This window comes from Hyperolius riggenbachi, chromosome 5, assembly GCF_040937935.1.
Source record: "Hyperolius riggenbachi isolate aHypRig1 chromosome 5, aHypRig1.pri, whole genome shotgun sequence".
Taxonomy (NCBI): Eukaryota; Metazoa; Chordata; class Amphibia; order Anura; family Hyperoliidae; genus Hyperolius; species Hyperolius riggenbachi.
The window spans coordinates 315,741,018-315,759,472 of NC_090650.1; the positions used below are offsets into that span (position 1 = coordinate 315,741,018).

The 18,455-nt window shown below is 42.5% G+C and overlaps 1 protein-coding gene across 1 annotated transcript in view; it reads right to left on the reverse strand.

Moving 5' to 3' along the window:
* The window catches only part of EMILIN2 (elastin microfibril interfacer 2), a 111,354-nt gene that overhangs the window by 14,026 nt on the left and 78,873 nt on the right, over positions 1-18,455 (reverse strand). The window contains exons 4-8 of the mRNA XM_068237224.1: positions 16,214-18,046; positions 13,295-13,696; positions 11,788-11,817; positions 8,377-8,409; positions 4,018-4,149 (exon numbers count right to left, since the gene is read on the reverse strand). Coding sequence (XP_068093325.1) covers positions 4,018-4,149; positions 8,377-8,409; positions 11,788-11,817; positions 13,295-13,696; positions 16,214-18,046 — 2,430 coding nt within the window. The remainder of the gene's footprint in view (positions 1-4,017; positions 4,150-8,376; positions 8,410-11,787; positions 11,818-13,294; positions 13,697-16,213; positions 18,047-18,455) is intronic.

Sequence of the window (18,455 nt, forward strand, 5' to 3'; positions counted from 1 at the left end):
TATTTTATATTTTCGGGGATGCCTTCTCTCTATTATAATGGCCAATGATCTCAAATGAGGCCCACTTCCAAGGTAAGGACAGGTAAGTCGCCTGACTTGCGCATACAGTGTGGGTAGCCGTGTTTTCCTAATATTACTGTTTTAAGGTACACTTACTGACACTTACTGCCTTCTACAAAATGACTACACTGAGTGGCTGAAAGTGTAACTTGTTTTTTGTTTTTGTTTTGAGGGTGTCCAGACCTAACCTGCACCTATGATGTGTCCATGTTACTCACAGCAAACAGAAATCTTGGTTTAGAAGGAGCAGTTTTCTAAATCAGCCTATTTTGGTTGGTTCAGTCAGGTCGGAATCATGAGAGAGCATTTTTAATTGCTCGTCTGAGTCATATTTATAAGCCTACAACGGTGATGTTTGCCCCCCATAGTACAGTCAATCACACGATTTCAGTATGCTAAGGGAATAAAGGACCTAGTAATCCATACTGTATATAGACAGACAGGGTCAGATGGAATGCTTTGGCATAATCAATGACTCATGCTCAGATGTCCTGCTAAGTGTTCCAGGATGGTAAACTCCCACTTCTCACTACATGATGTAATAATGACTTGTACTTTTTCAAAGTTTCCTTTTTTCAGTCTCTGACTGTAGAAAAAAAACCCTGAACAGATTCCCATTAATGAGACTTAGTGGTAAAAGTCACAAGTAAGGCCTGGTTACTTGTTGCAGCTTCCACGTGGAGTTTATATATGTCCTGCAGGCTTCAGGATGTGCATGCAATATACTCTCCCATTAAAGGATTTTTTTTCTATTAGACATACAAACTTTGTACACAGTCCATTTAACTCATGTCACCACTAAACAAACATGAAAGTGAGATGGCCTACAGAAATTACAAACACTCAGTGAAATATGGTGAAGAATATCCGCGGCCCCTAACCTCCAACAGGCTGCATGCTGTTGTCATTAACGCCATGTGGCAGAATCTGTGGAGTTAATTTGTTCATAAAAAGTGGCATTGAAGACTACATGTGTTCTCTGGAAACTACAAACACAAGGCCAGTTACAAGTGATGGTAGAACACGCCGTGGGGGAAAAGCTTACAAAGTTTAACTAGCCTTCAACTCAATAAAATATACCACATCGGGAAATAAATCTACAATTTCCCCAGAAATATCTGGAGAGTGTACGGCTCCCATCACATGACTTCAACAAAAAGAAAACCGTGAATAAGCAACAGTGAGGACCGATCTATAGAAAAAAAAACATTTCTGCTATTTCTACATCAAATGTGAAAATGAAGAAAATTCAGATATTCTCTACTGATTATGTATATTCAAAATATAAGAGTTATTGATGAATGTATACTATTGTGATGCTTAATGTAAGTGTAGAGGGTAATGGGTTCTTTGACTGTAGATACATAACTGAAACTAATGTTTCTAGACATCCAGAGCCTGAGTCTTGCTGATCCATGCAGAGAAAGGGGAAGTTGCAAAGGTTGCCTACTAACCTCATATATAGTATGACAAGACACAGAACATTTATATTGCACTTTTCTCCTGGTGGACTCAAACCACCAGCAGCCACTAGGAGGCGCTCTATAGGCAGTGGCAATGTTATGGAGTCTTGCCCAAGGTTTCTTTACTAATTAGGTTTACTGAACATTAGGTCTTCATCAGGAGGAGACCTGATGAAATTGAGGGAGAACCTCCTTGAAACGTTGTCTATAAATAAAAGCTACTTACTTTACCTACAATCCCGCACTGTCCATAGTGTATGCTATCTGCCACCAGCAAGCGAGTGCAGCGTCCACATTCAGCAGCTATCGCACCCCGCAGCTTTACAGTCCACACTCTGTGTGCTGGTGACCACTGAGTAGAGCGTACTGCTCCCCGCTGGGGCCCTACGCCACCCTGCAAGCCTGGAATACACGCTGGGGATGCCATCACTGCGGCTGCCAGAGAGAAGCACGTCACGTGGGACAAACACTACTACAGGCTGTTATCCAAGCACAGCCACACCTTAAGAAGGTGAGACCTGTCCTGGATAGGGCACAAAACCACATCTAGACAATAGCTGAGAGTGCCTTTTTTTCTTTCTTTTTTTTCTTACCTTTATACTACAGTGGATACAGAGCTGCCCAACTTAACATCACGCCTAATCACTGTACCTAGGGAGACTATCCAACTCCTGCCAAATACTGGTACTATTTTATCAAAAGCATAGTAGCACCAGGCAAGCCCTGAGATGTGGCTGTGAGGAGAGGGACCCCAAGGCAGGCAGGAAGGGAGGATCACTGTGTGCTGTGACAGGTAAATACACAATTCATGTCTGTGCTTCCCTATGCCATCTCTGGCTTTTCACCAGGTAAAGTGGTGGAGGAAGTTGCACTGCAGGGCAGAAATGGCAATACTGAGGAGGGGTGAGGAAGGGGTGGAGCATGGCTACAGGGGGAGGGATTTGTATATAGGGAGTGGGAGGCCTCAACAAAACGCCCCATGGTTTATGGTTAAGCCCTTGGCTGCAGAGTATGCGATCGCTATTTTATTGGAGCTCCCTGCCTGCTTTCCACAAATTCTGAGAATGACATTCCCAGCAGAACTCATGATTCTAAGCAATATTTGACACATTCTTCAGACACTCATTGGTTCTCTCTGCCTCTACAGCTCTGTTGAAATTCACAGTTTGTTATCACTATATAACTCACCAGTTGAATCAAACACTATCATCTGAAAACAGCATCAGATGGACAAGCAACGGGTATTTGTGGAATTGCCTTTTTGAGGAGAACTCACCCATTGCTTTTGTGTGCATAAGTGTTTCTGTATCAGGTACACTTTTCATATAATGCACTTTTCTACTGTTTTTTTTTTTGCCGATTGTGACCATAGGGGAGATTCAGGGGTAGAAATCACTGGGCCCCCCTGTGACACTTAGGATGGGGCCCCTCCCCCCCCCTCGATTTCTGGACCGATAAACTGAGAACCAATGGTATTCAATTGGCTAGTGCACACGTAAATGTGATTTCTCCATGCAGATAAAAACAGACAGCAGCAAAGCACTGTATGCATTTTCTCTATCAATTACATTAGCTTCTGTGATAAAACATGCATGTTTTCACACATACACATTTGTGCAGACACACACGGTGTGCAAAAAACACATACAGAAAACTGACAGACAAGTGTACTCCCAGCCTCAGCTTCTTACACTCACTCTGTCCATCTCCGATGGAGCAGAACTGGCTCTGCAGACTCCTCCAGCATCACTACATTTCAGAGCACTTGGGGCGGGGTAGAGAGGCGGGTGTCTGGGAAATGTACACAAGACCCTGCTGAACAATGAATAGGGTCTGTCTACAAATCTTTGTCTGCAAAACTTTGTATGATTCCTTATCAGTGGCTGAGCAGATGCAGTGATTAGAACAAATGTGCAGAGAGCAGAAAGCTTTTTCTCTCCATGCCCAGACTCCTCAAGTATTACTATAGTACACAGCACTTGGGGAGAGGTAGAAAGGCTGGGGATAGAGCAGCAGTATACACAAGACCCTGCTGGACACTGAATAGGGACTGTCCACAAACCTTTGTATGATTCCTTATCAGTGGCTGAGCAGATGCAGTCATTACAACAATTGTACAGAAAGCTTTTTCTCTCTGTGCCCTTAGTTGTCAGTCCCTCAGGACAGGAAAAAGATACTTCTCGCCCCCATGGAGCCCCTGCGGCTTCTGGGACCCCCTGCGGCAGCTTCCCTTGCAGGGTCCCATATTGATAAATGCATAAAATGTTGTTTTGCTCTTGGATCCTTCCAAATTCTTTGTTTCTAGACATGGGCAGTGGCATAGGCTTTGCCTGAAGATATTAGTGCTCAAACCTATCCTTCCTTTTCATCTCAGTGATGTGGGCAATACGCAACATAAATATGATATTCAGCAGTTTGTAAAATATTTAAATCCGCCCTTCTACATAAAGGTGTTATTCATCATAACATAGACTCTTATCTGAAGTAAAGTTACCTGTTGTAGGGTCATAATGGTTTCCATCGTTAACCAGGACTTTATCAAAGAGAATGAGACCAGAATCAAATGTACTCGGCTGATGGGTAAGTCCAGCTGAAAATGATAAGACTGCTGCTGTTGCAAGTGTTCCTGGAAGAAAAAGAAATGACCAACTAAAGATTGCAGTTTGCATACTACATACACTGTAACATATTGAGGAGGCCAAAAACTGAAGGGTATACAGGCTCTTCTCTCCATGAAAAGCAAGGAGTTTTGAATCAGGATGATACCATTTATTGGCTAACTTAGAGATGAATAAACAGTAAGCTTTCAGCTTGTAATAAGCCTTCATAGGACTTGGTTCCTGACAAAATGTCAAATGTTAAATGGTATCATCCCGATTCAAAACTCCTTGCTTTTACTGATGGCTAACATGGTACAACACTCTACTGCTTCTCTCCATTAACTAACTGACTTCATCCAGGTGCCAATAGGATACATATAGACATTATTAACCTCCCTGGCGGTTTATTTATTTTGCCAGGGAGGCTGAAATGGGGTTTTTTTTAAATTAAAAAAAAAATATTTCATGCAGCCAACTGAAAGTTGGCTGCATGAAAGCCCACTAGAGGGCGCTCCGGAAGCGTACTTTCGATCGCCTCCGGCAATCGAAAGTAACAAGATAGGCCGCAATGAGCGGCCTATCTTGTTTCGCTTTCCTCGTCGCCATGGCGACGAGCGGAGTGACGTCATGGACGTCAGTCGACGTCCTGACGTCAGAGCCGCCCGATCCAGCCCCTAGCGCCGGCCGGAACTGTTTGTTTCGGCTGCGCTGGGCTCGGGCGGCTGGGGGGACCCTCTTTCCCCGCTGCACGCGGCGGATCGCCGCGGAGCGGCGGCGATCGGGCAGCACACGCGGCTGGCAAAGTGCCGGCTGCGTGTGCTGCTTTTTTCAGATTGCAAATCGGCCCAGCAGGGCCTGAGCGGCGACCTCCGGCGGCATACCCCGAGCTCAGCTCGGGATTACCGCCAAGGAGGTTAAGGGAGCTCATGTGCAGGCATAAATCTGATCAGTATAAGTCAAAGATAATCCTGGCTCATCCTATATATTGCACTTTATTCTTCAAAATAAAAGGCTAATGGTTCGAGACCAATCCAGTCTCTTCAGCAGTGCAAATGAAAAGAGAAATTCTTCCAGTGCTCGCTAAGTGCAGGTCAAAATCCACTCACTGACTGTGATGTCATGTGTGCAGCCACTGGAACATTGCTGTCAGTGAGTGGATTCAAAAATCATATTAATAACAAAGGGTGCTGTCATTTCCTCGTTGATTGCCAGAGTACTGCATCACAAAGTGGCTTTAAAGGATACCTTAGCACACAATTACGTCACAACTAAGTAGTGCGCATGTGGAGAGGGCTCCCGGCCGTGGGCACACAATCAAGGACGTGCACCCCAACCAGGAAATAAGTTTGGGCAGTCGGTAGGCTGTATAGGGGGACAGAGGAGAATGGGGGGAGCGGTGGGCATGAAGAGAGCCCACTAAACATACCTGCTCCCACTTGTTTTTCATTTTGTGCTAAGGTATCCTTTAACCACTTCACCACTGAGGGGTTTTACCCCCTGACCACCAGAGCAATTTTCACCTTTCAGCGCTCCTTCCATTCATTCGTCTATAACTTTATTATTACTTATCCCAATGAAATGAACTATATCTTGTTTTTTTTGCCACCAATTAGGCTTTCTTTAGGTGGGACATTATGCCAAGAATTATTTTATTCTAAATGTGTTTTAATGGGGAAATAGGAAAAAATGTGGGAAAAAATTATTATTTTTCAGTTTTCGGCCATTATAGTTTTTAAATAAAGCATGCTACTGTAATTAAAACCCATGAAATGTATTAACCCATCTGTCCCGGTTATAAAACCATTCAAATTATGTCCCTATCACAATGTTTGGCGACAATATTTTATTTGGAAATAAAGGTGCATTTTTTTCAGTTTTGCATCCATCCCTAATTACAAGCCCGCAGTTTATAAAGTAACAGTGTTATACCCTCTTGACATAAATATTTAAAAAGTTCAGTCCCTAAGGTAACTATTTATGTTTTTTTTTTATTGTATTTTTTTTTTTTTAATTACAAAAAAAATTTAAAAAAAATTGGGGAGTGTGGGAGGTAATGAGTTAATTTATTGTGTAAATGTAATGTTTGTATATGTAAAATGCTTTTAGGGTGTAGTTTACTATTTGGCCACAAGATGGCCACAGAGTGTTTGTTTACATGCGACCTGTAAGCGTCCGGAAGGATGCTTACAGGAAGCAGTAGGAGGCTGGGAGACTCACAATGATCTCGCTGTTTCTGAAAGAAGCAGCAGATCATTGCGGGGGTTTAGATCAACGAACGGGAATGGATTTTCCCGTTCATTGATCTCCGGGCGAGCGGGCGGCGGCGTGCACGAGCAGCGGGAGCGCGGACAGCGGCGGTAGCGCGGAAGGTACGGATTTCTCCGTCCTTGGTTTTTTAGGAGGGAAAAAAGGGGCGGAGAAATCCGTACACGTGGGGGTAAAGTGGTTAAGGAAACGTGTGCAAAACAGACTAAATGGTTTGCTTAAAGAGAATCTGATCAGTATAAGGTCATTTTGCAGATAGACAGACATATAAGCAGGAAGGAAACTAGACTGGGTATGAGGATGAGAAGGGACTGAATGTCCCACAAAGAACACAGTATGGAGATTTTTTTCCCCTCACAGCCAGCTGAGCCATGGTCACACTTTCACTGAAAGTGGATCCAAGATAAACTTTTACTCATTGCATAGTTGTGTTCCTTTCATATAGTTTGTATTCCTCACAGTGCTAAGGAGCTATGGGCCCCGCTGCATGGGGCCCCCCAAGCACTCCATACATAACAATTGATACGATGCACCAAAACCTGCCAAGGACAACCACATTGTCAGAGGTGCAAGAAGGGGATGGGAAACAGTTTGTTTGCACTATTCAAAGTACTATTCAAAGTATCTATAGATAGAAGTGATTATTATGAGCACAGCACCAATAGAGAGCTAATACTGCAGTTGAAGGCGGGCCCTTCGGAGCCCCTCAGGTCCAAGGGCCCCGATGCAGTCGCAACCTCTGCAACCCCTATTGCCATGTCCCTGATTCCTCAAGCCAAATACTTTTTTTTGTTTAATACTCTAATTCCCTATAAACTAAACAAGCCTCGCCCACAGCTCCTCCAGTGCCTTGGCACTCTGAGAGCCATGTAGCAAGGGCTTATGGGAGCTTAGTCTCTGCAGGAGGAGGAGGAGGTGTTACTAGCAGAGATTTCAAAGGCAGAGGAGAGGAGGGAGGAGGAGAGGGGAGTGAAATTTTCACAGGCTGAAGGGTGGAGATGCAGGCAAGCTTGCGTGTGTAATGTGACAAGCAGAACATGGCTGCTGTCATTGTATCACAGGACGAAATAATCATACACTGTTGAAGCTGCTTTCAGCTAGATTTGCTGTGCAAACTATCAAAACTTTAGATAAGATATATAGACAAGTTACTTGATAAAATTAGTTTTTCATTTCAGATCCTCTTTAAAGAGCAACTGAAGCAAGAGGGATATGGAGGCTGCCATATTTATTTACTTTTAAGCAATACCAGTTGCCTTACAGTCCTGATGATCCTCTGCCTTACAGTCCTGATGATACTTTTAGCCATAGCCCCTGAACAAGCATATGCAGCTCGGGTGTTTCTAACATTATTGTCAGATCTAACAAGATTTGCAGCATGCTTGTTTCTGGTGTTATTCAGACTCTACTGCAGCCAAACAGATCAGCAGGTCATCTTTGTGGTCAGTAGGGCAGCCAATCTAGTCATATTTTTTGTCAGAATATTTGATCTGCATGCTTGTTCAGGGTCTATGACCAAAAGTATGAGAGACAATGGATCATAAGGACATCAGGCAGTGTGCATTGTTTGAAAGGAAATAAATATGTCAGCCTCCATGGGCTTGATTCACAAAGCGGTGCTAACCTACTTAGCACGTCTAAAGTCTTTAGACGTGGTAACCAGGGTGCTAAGTAGGTTAATCAATTGAGAAATCCGGTGCTAACCTACTTAGCACCCTGGTTAGCACGTCTTAAAACTTTAGACGTGCTAAGTAGGTTAGCACCGCTTTGTGAATCAAGCCCCATATGTCTCTCTCATCGGGTTCCCTTTAAGATCATTAAAAAATTGTAGACTGAAAAGAGCATGGTTTTGATGTTATCTGGCATTATTGCACATCTATTTTCACAATAACATGTTATATGAACAAAAGAAAAGTCCAATGACCAACATTCCATACACAAGGGTATGGCTAACATTACTTTTAATGATGATGAAAGAAAAAGATTACCTTTAGATTCCGTTAAATCTGTTACAACTTGGTCTGAAAAATAGAAAAACAATGAGTAAATTATATTTGATCTATTTCGAGTTATGAAAGACTACACAGCCTCCAGATTCAGTTCCCATCTTGACTATTTGCAGCATTTGTTTGCGGTTGCTATATATGGCTTAAGTCAAGTACCCAAATAAAAAGGTAACTCTGTCACAGAAAAGTACCCATTATTAGCCCATAGTGCCACGTGTCTCTGAATGCTGCTGTTCCTGGACCCGTGACAGATAAAAATGTTGCACACCGCCAGGAGAATGAGAATGGCGCCGCATTGACTTTAATTATCTAACGCTATTTAGCATTATAAGTGCTAAAAAATGGTGCAGGCAGTGTGCCTTACACTTATGACGCTAAATAGCGTGTGGTTTCAGTCCCCGCATGGTGATTGGCTGGCTGCAGGACTACAGCAAACTAACGGAAGAAGTGAAGGAGTGATCGCCGGCCAGACAAGGTAATGTAAATGTATGCATATTACACACAACCTCTCCCCCCAACCCCAGCTGCCTATACTAGCCCTCTGCATTTTTTAATGGCGCACTGTTCCGCAATAAATGTATCATAAAACACTATTTACCGTTTTAATGTATTTACATTAAAACAGTAAATAGCGTTGTACGGTGCGCCATTTTTCTCCCTGCACCATTTTTAGATGGACCCATTTAACTTTATTGATCCATGGTCACTTTATTATGTATGAAAGTAGTGGAGTCACGGATCAATAAAGTTAAATATGTTAGCTTAGTTTGACTACTTTCATCGTGTCATTGTTGAGATATGAAGACCTACTAATGAACTAGTATGGGCACGGAAAGGCAAGGGGAAGCTCTCCACACGTACCTTAAAGGAGAGGTCAGAGAAAAACAAAAAAAAAAGATTGACTTTCCTGGGGCTTCCTCCAGCCCCTGGCAGCTGATATGTCCCTTGCCACAGCTCCGCTCCTAGCCAGTAGCCTGGGGTCCCCTCTGTTGCAGATGTCGACCTCACCAGGTCAGCATCTACTGTGCCTGCGATCGCGCTGACCTGGTCTGAAGTGTTCTGCGCAGTAGATGTCGGTTTGAGGGGACCCTGGGGGGACCCTGGGACACCAGCTGGAAACAGAGCTGCGGCGGTGTCCCGGAGGAAGCCCCGGGTAAGTAGATCTTTAAACTCAGTCAGCTCTTTTATTTGCCATATTATATCAGATTTGATATAATAAGGAAGATAAAATACTGTCTCCACTTAAAGATAAATGTCATGTTTTCAGCAGCATTAGTACTGCTTATTTGTATGTCCTTGTATTAGGAAAAGGGCACCCTTGTTTCACATACAAAGTGCAGGCAAACTAAACATAAATGTCCTCTTCCATAAATCTGACTTCACTTCATTATGTGTGAGCAAATTATTGAGAGAGTGCCAAGATCACTTTATATATTATTTGTTAGCTGCACTCAAATTTTACAATTTTATTATGCTTCTCTCAAAAAAGAAAAAACCTTCTGTGATGATCCACTCAGCTGGCTGCACAGGCAGACAGCTGTTTGACCATTCCTCTAGTCTGTGAGCTGCAGGTCTCTGGAAGAGAGACCTGTTTTTCAATTGCAAGTTTCTGGTCTGTTCTGCTGCTGAGGAATTTGCATACATTCGTTATGCAAATCCCCTGCCTGCCTCCTTTGATGACTGGCACTATAAGAGCTTTCTGCTCCCAGAATGCTTTGCTGGTCATTCCTTCAGGGCTTGTAGTAAACACTCCTAGAGTGTCAGCCATGCTACTTCTTGTTAAAGTTATCTTAGAGTAATAGTTTGTTTGTCTGTTGCGATTGTCCTGTCCCAGCGGTGGTCGACAGGAAATCGTTCTGTTTGTCTGGGGTGCTAGCCGGCGCTGCGGTAGTTACTGGTAGCCCCTTCTGATCTGTCTTGTCTGGATCGCAATAGCCTCTAGCGGTAGTGGCTGTGGATCCTTCTGATCTCGTTTCTGGAGTGTAAGCTGGAGCTGCGGTCGCTTCTGGCTACCTCGTCTAATCTGTCTTGCCTGGATCGCAATAGCCTCTAGCGTTAGTGGCTATGGATCCTTCTGATCTAGTTTCTGGAGTGTAAGCTGGAGCTGTGGTTGCTTCCGGCTACCTCATCTGATCTGTCTTGTTTAGATCGCACTAGCCGCTAGCGTTAGCGGCTGTGGATCTTTCTGATCTGTGTTCCTGCTTGGATCGCACTTGCTCTGGCGGAAGAGCGGTGGATCCTTTCTGCCTAGTTCCTGTTTCTCGTTTGTCTGTCTTGTCTGATACGGGCGCTTGCTGTAGGCTCGGTGAGGTAACCGTTAAGCAAGCGTTCACGTTCTTTGTTTCGTGTTTGTCTGTCGGTTAGTTAGGCGTGCTTGTCTCTGTTGTGCTTAACACGCGGAGACCGTGCTATAAACGCGTTCGCTGTTGCGAATGAGTGCGGTGTTCGCGTTTAGTTAGCGTTTGTTATTTTCTTTATCATTCTCATTGTATTATTTGCTGTGCCTTTGCTCCTCTTGTGTTCTGTTCTAGTCTGTCTTGTGTCACTTCTGGCGATCGCCTTTCTCGCGATCACGTTCCTACTTTTGTTTCTGCTGATGTGTGTTCACAGTCGCAGGGTCGCGACTAGATTGATGAACACACATTCTTCCTGTCCCTGTGCTCTTTCTCTTTGTGGGCTGTTCAGCCCCGCATTGTCTTGATCTGTACAATCCCCATCTGGCATCTGTGGCCGTGCAGCGATTGTACTCGTCTGCACTCCACAGCACCATCTGCCGGTGGGAATTGCCCTCTGCTGGTGCATTGCACCTAGCCTGGGTTCACCCAATTATACGCTTGTGGAAGGTTTTCGCTGTGTCAGTGCGCATCTCGTGCGCTGACCACGAAAACGATTCCGCAAACGTTACACCTTCACTTTCTACAGTAAAAATTAATTACCTATTAAGGAATTTGAAATAAATTTACCATTTTAGAAATATTTGATGCCGTATTTTAGACACCTCTTTTAAATGCTACAAGTCACTTATTCTTAAAAATAAAAAAATACCTAAAATCTTTAAGATCTAAATATTAACCTCTTGCAGCACAAAAGAAAAAAAGTTTTTCCCCAACAGTTTCCTATAGGCAGTCCGAACCATAGTCCCATGACATGCCTGCTGATACTGTGTCTCCCTTCTAAATGCCAACCTAGCATGGCTGTCAGTGATTAGAATGGAGGCTGTGGCCTCCATTCTGTTGGACTAGCCCTGAATAAAATAGAACAAGAATGGATAACTCTAGGGATTCCAAAAAGGCTTCCCATTCCATCTGCCACATACATGATATTTATATAATATTAATTTATATATATTATTTATAAATAAAACATTTCAGCTACAGAGTAACAGTTAATTACCTTTGTCTTCTGTGTCTGGCTTGGGATATCCTGCAAGATAAAGTCGTGTTATTAATAATTATAACACCACCAATCACCAAGCTTACTTTTTTTTAAAGAGGAACTTTAGCAAAAAGGGGAAAAAAATAAATCAGTACATTACAAAGTGAGAAGTTAAAAAATAGAAGAGAGATCAAGAAATGATTGATATTCCCAATGTGAATTATTCATGTTGTTTGTTCCACAATGAACCTGCATGTCATCATCTTTACTACTAGCAGACAAGAAAAAAACTAGACGGCACCAACCCTCTAACATTGTGACAGGCTAAACAGTCTTTTTTTTTTTATAGATATGCATATGCACAGAGGGAAATACTGGTTGCTTGGCAATTGGATACAGCTGTTGTTTTCCACAGTTTTCCACAAGATTCAGAGACAGGAAACTGTCCTGACATCACACTGTGGGAGGAGCTTCACCACAATATCAGCCGTACAGACCCCCCACGATCTATTTGAAAAAAAGGTAAAGATTTCTTGTGGCTAAGGGGGTATAAACTACTGATTGGGATGAAGTTCAATCCTTGGTTACAGTTACTCTTTAAGGCAGTAATTTGGGGTCCCACAGAAGGTACACAATCTATGGCACGGAGGCGATAGAATCTGGACTATGAATCTGACCCATAAAATAAATACAGATGTTATAGTGTGTTGCATTAAAGCTTTGCGTTAATGTTTTATGCATGAAATGTACTGAAGCAGAAGTCTGATTTTCTCCAGTTTGCTGTGCAGTTTATGTGAATAGAGTCATTTAAAAGCAGACTATGAAACAATGTCAGGAGTGTGAAGCATGTGGCTCTCACACTGTTCCTTTGTACTTCAGCTAGATATAAACAGGCTCACTATACTTATTCTGGCTAGTCACAGTATTAATACTTCTGTAGCAGCAAATGCTTTGCTGATTTGCAGCTTAAGTGTTACATTTTTCATTTTAACCGCACAATTTAAGATGTTTTATGTCACCAGAAGCAGATTGGTGCTAGCTTGGACTTGGGGGAAACACTTCCTCTTTCCCCTTTCTGCCATCACTGAGCAGAGAGACAATGGTTTTTAAGACAACAAAGAGAAATATGTAATCACAACTCTCCTCCTGCAATTACGTGGAATTGTTTTAAATGTAGGAAAAAGATAAGAAACATGCCTGTGGTTGGATGTGTCCTCACAATGGACAACTCAATGGACAGGTGAAAGGGGCCATAGGAAATATATGTCTATTTCAGTTTGTTGGTCATTGCAGTAAAATGCAGGGCAGCCTGTGATAGTAGGAACTGACCCTGAAAATGCTGTTTTACAAACTACTGTACATGATAGCAGAATACTTTTCATGGTAATGCACAGACTTTCAAATTGCTCTGTTCACTGGCAGAGTACATTGCATTGTTTTACAGAACTACATCTAGAATGTTCAGAAGAGAAAGTTTAAGTTGAAGTTTCAAGCTCCTACTGTGTTTTCATTGTACTGAACTTACCAGGTGCCCCTGCAAAGCCTTTAGACATCTCCATATTCTTCTGTCCATCGGCACCTTGTGGACGCCCTGATCCAGTCTGGACAATTTTTCTTCCCGGGGGACCAGCCTGACCTTGCTCAATAATGAATCCATTTCGTTCAGGGTTCAGTGGTATGACAACAGAGACAGTTGGACCTGGTGGCTCTGGTTCAGCAAATGGTTTTGTAGGTTCCTGAGGTAGTTCCGGTTGTTTTGGATCCCTTGGTTGTGATTGAGGTACTTGTGGTTGTGCAGGCACTTCAGGTAAGACAGGCACCTGAGGAATTACTGGTTGCTGGGGAACTCTTGCCGGTTTCTCTGTTGCTCTTGGTTGTGAAGGTAGAGGTAAAACTATCACGTGTGGGCTCTGCTTTGGATCTGTACCTAGAAAGAAAAACAGAGATACTGCTATTCAGACTTACCGTAGATACATTCTATGTTATTCTATATTACAAATGTATATTTTCATTGTGAGTCCAAGAAAGCATAATACTTGTTTGTACATAGATGTATATCTGATTAGATGTAAGTTATTCTAAAACTTTAATTTTAACTATGTAACTTTTAAATCAGTTTTATTTTTTTATTATTCCTTTGGCTGAGCTTGTGTAAACAGACAAAAAACTCTTGGGTTGAAACTCGCTGGCGATAAAGTACTTCCCTCTTCTTACCAGCTGTTCTTCTAAGAAAAAAATTCCATTACACTTCTATCATTGAACTGGCTTCGGACCACAATGAACAAAACAATGAGGTTAAAGGAATACTGTAGGGCGTCGGGGGAAAATTAGTTGAACTTACCCAAGGCTTCTAATGGTCCCCCGCAGATGTTCTGCGCCCGCGCAGCCACTCACCGATGCTCCGGCCCCGCCTCCGGTTCACTTCTGGAATTTCAGACTTTAAAGGCATACTGTAGGGGGGGTCGGGGGAAAATGAGCTGAACTTACCCGGGGCTTCTAATAGTCCCCCGCAGACATCCTGTGTTGGCGCAGCCACTCACCGATGCTCCGGCCCCGCCTCCAGTTCACTTCTGGAATTTCTGACTTTAAAGTAAGAAAACCACTGCGCCTGCACGCCCGTGTCCTCGCTCCAGCTGATGTCACCAGGAGTGTACTGCGCAGACACAGACCATACTGGGCCTGCGCTGTGCGCTCTTGATGACATCAGCGGGATCGAGGACACGGCAACGCAGGCGCAGTGGTTTTCAGACTTTAAAGTCTGAAATTCCAGAAGTGAACCGGAGGCGGGGCCGGAGCATCGGTGAGTGGCTGCGCCAACACAGGATGTCTGCGGGGGACCGTTAGAAGCCCCGGGTAAGTTCAACTCATTTTCCCCTGACCCCCCTACAGTATCCCTTTAAAGTCTGAAAACCACTGCACCTGTGTTGCTGTGTCCTCGCTCCTGCTGATGTCACCAGGAGTGTACTGTGCAGGGGCAGACCAACTGGGCAGGATGTCTGCAGTGGACCATTAGAAGCCCCTGATAAGTTCAACTCATTTTCCCTCAACCCCCCTACAGTATTCCTAACTAGCACCAAAATACAAAGCATCAACATCAAATGAAAATTATATATTGGGGTTAAGTCACGAAACTTATCTTAAGAATTCTCTCTTTTTTTTGTCTTGTCTCGTGAATTAACTCTGGTCTGTCTTAACTCAAAACTTAGCTTTCCTTACCTGTATAACAAGAATTACCTCTCCTGATTTGTAAGCTCTCATTTTATGTCTTAATTCAAAATATATCTCTCCTTCTCTCTGTTTTATGTCTTGAATTTTCTCTACCTTACCTTGAGTCTCCTTATAGTTGAGGTGAGATAAACCATGAGAACATTTTTGTGAATGAGCCCCATTTTGCCTTAAAAAGTGTACCCGAGGCAATTTTTTCTAATACAAATGGGACACAGAGTCATGTTCTTTGTTTAATGACATCCCTTTGTGTGCTCTGTGTGCCATTCTCCGTCCCCCCTTATCTCCACCACAGACCCCCGAAAATAACAGGCTTATCGCTAGATAACTAGGGGAAGGGAAGAGGCACTCCTGCAAAACGCCTCTTCCCTGCCTCTGTGCGCCTCTCCCCTGCCTCCATCCCCCCACCCTGAGCCTCTACCCCGCCCCTCCGTGGCTCTCCCCCGCCTCTCTGCTCGGTGAGGAGAAGCAGAGAGGCGAGCTGCAGCTTTGTGACCTCAATGTTCCTGTTAATATCTGTCAGATTCGATCACTCTATTACATTCTCCCTACATTAGAGTTCAACAGAAAGATGAGGTGCTCTGCCTCTTCTCCTCTTGTTGGATGCTACCCTGTGTGGGTGCTGCTTAACAAGTAGTCAGCATTTCCTTACACAGCACCATACCAATAACCCCCAATCTATGCATTTAGTCATCATCCTGCCAAATGTTACATGCATTGGTTTAGAACAGCAGGGTAACCACACACCTTTGCATAACGTGAACAAAGCACATGATGTATAATTTATTTTACCATGTCCTGGCTAGAAGAAGATGCTTTAAATTGCTAGAAGTCACTACCCTTGTGAATTTAGTTATCCCTGTACTAATATAATGCAAATGTAGTACACAGAACCTTAAAAATCATCCCTAGCATGTAATATTGGGTAAATTTACCGGGTAATGTCAAATGAGCGAACAAATCAAAGTAAAACAGCAACTAGAAGTTCAAAAGGTGACATAATACATCCAGGTGTTGTTTGTCTTCGTCCTTTGGGCAAACATTGGCTATCTTGAGAAAAAATACCTTTCAGATAAAGGCACTAACCTGACACTCCTTTTCCAAAAGGATTTCTGGTGATCACATGATAAACTTATACCAACCCTGCTAATTCTATTAACTGTGAGGCAACATTTACAGAAGGGTTACTTAGTCATGAATAAGTAATGTGAATTATTACCTGCCCCAGGCTGACTCTTTATTAGATCCTGCAGGTCAGTAGTGATTTTGGTGACCTGAGTTTGGAATACTTGGACTGAATTCTTGAGGCCGTAAATGTCACTGGAATGTGACTTTATTGTACCATTGATGTTGTTTATACAGTTCCACAAACTGGTAACATGTTTGTTAAGTCCGTCTTTAATTCGCTGCAGACTACCAGAAATTGTATCCAGCTTCCCGCACACATTTTCCAGCTTAGTAACTCTGGCATCAACATTAGAAATCTCTGCTCGGATTCCCTGAGTATCTGTGCATTTTCCTTTGTCAGTAGTCAGTTCACGCTTCAGTACGTCAAACTTGCTCTGCAGATCACTACAGCATTTCTCATTCACAAAAGTATCTGAGGTATATTCAAACCGTTTGGTAGCATCATCAACTTTGCCAGATAAACCTGACTGAATGTTCCCAACAGTAGAGTTCATATTATGCAGCTGGTCCTTCAATGAGGTAAACTTTTCATCTAATTCATCCTGCAAGAAAGTTTGCATGGCTTCCAGATCTGATGTCTTGTTCTGCAGATTCTCAAATTTTTCATTCATTGTATCAATCAATGACTTCAAGAGAAGAGAACTTCCCAGCTGAGTTTGAACAAAGGCTTTGTAATCATCATTATCTCCTTCCTTGCTAGACAATACAGTTTTTAGCTCTTCGTCAAGCCTTTGTACAGCATCCTTCAAATCACCGATGTCTTGTAGGACACTATCAGAAAATGAATGGCTAGGATCAGAGGAAGGATGATTATTATCAAACTCATCTAGCCTGATTTCCAGTAACTGGAATTTTTGTTCAATTAGATTGTTCATATCTTCTATACTAGTATTAATTAAACCTCTCAATGTGTCCTCAATGTAAAAGCAGTGCTCCTCTACATTTTTTTCTGTAACATTAATCTTAAACTCCAGGTCATTAAACCTCTCATTCCATACTTGGTCAGGATGTTGGACCCCGAAATGTTGCACCTCATTGTCTAATCGGACATTAAGAGTACGATGAGCCTCAGCAATTCTTTCAACCTTTTGATTAAGATCTTTAAGAGCCGTGTCAAAATCAGAGTTCTTACAACAACCTGTGCCGCCATTAGAGCTACCACTAGACACAGATGGAATCTGAGATTTTAATGTGTTTATTTCATTTCGGAGTGCTGTCTCTTTTTCTAAAACCATTTCTTTCACTCCCAAGCAACTTTCCTCATTCTCTTCACATTGCAGTTTGACATTACTTAATTTATATTCACAAGAGTTTTTCATATCAGCGATCTTTCGGTCCATTCCCTCCAACAGTTCATTTCTGAGGTCTTCCAACTGATCCTCAAAGTCAGTTTGGTGCACGTTAGCATTAGGCACTGCCCCTGTTGGTGTGTGCGATTGTTCCTCAAGTTCAGTTAAGCGTTGCTCATACAAACTGACTTTTTGGTTCAAATCTTCTATTTGCTTGGATTTGTTATGTAGTTCTTCTTGAGCGCTTGTCAACGCTGAAACAATATCCTTTAGTCCATCATCTCTCTCAGCACTCCCAGACAACCCTGGAAGATAGTATTCCGTCTTACTGCCAATGGCACTTTCTGTAGGTCTCAGATTGTTTAGCCATGAATTTAGAAATTTACTGACATCTTCCTGAACAGTGATCTTTAAGTTTTCATTTACTCCTGACACAGAAGTTTGCAAATCAATCATAGTCTGTGTCAATCGAATCACCTCTTCCTCTAGAGACTGGATTTTTTTCTCCTGTGCCTCATTTAATTCTTGTAACTCTCGTCTAGGGTCTGGGCCTTTTTGTTGTTTTCCTGATGGATCTATAATAAATAAGTAAAAAAATATTTTAGAAATGAAAAGGTATATATGTATTCATTCATTTATATACCATTTAGTATAAATACAGATACAGAAGTATATTAAAAATGTTCATCTATAAGCAATCAGTTGCAAGAAATACAGAGATTTTTTATGAGGAAATAAAAGATTTGTTTGGATTTGCATCTCTGTTTCAGATAATTGAAGAATGATGGATCAGGGATTAATCTCACTGAACCTGTATAAAGTACGGTAGATTGATCAACCACACTGTTCATGTTTATACGTATTATTAAATGTTCTTCAGTATTGAAAAAAATGCTGCCTAAACATGTTAAAGTCCATTAAATGTAACAGATCTAAATACCTTGGAATACATGAGTTATCAAAATGTTCAAATTATATATTTTT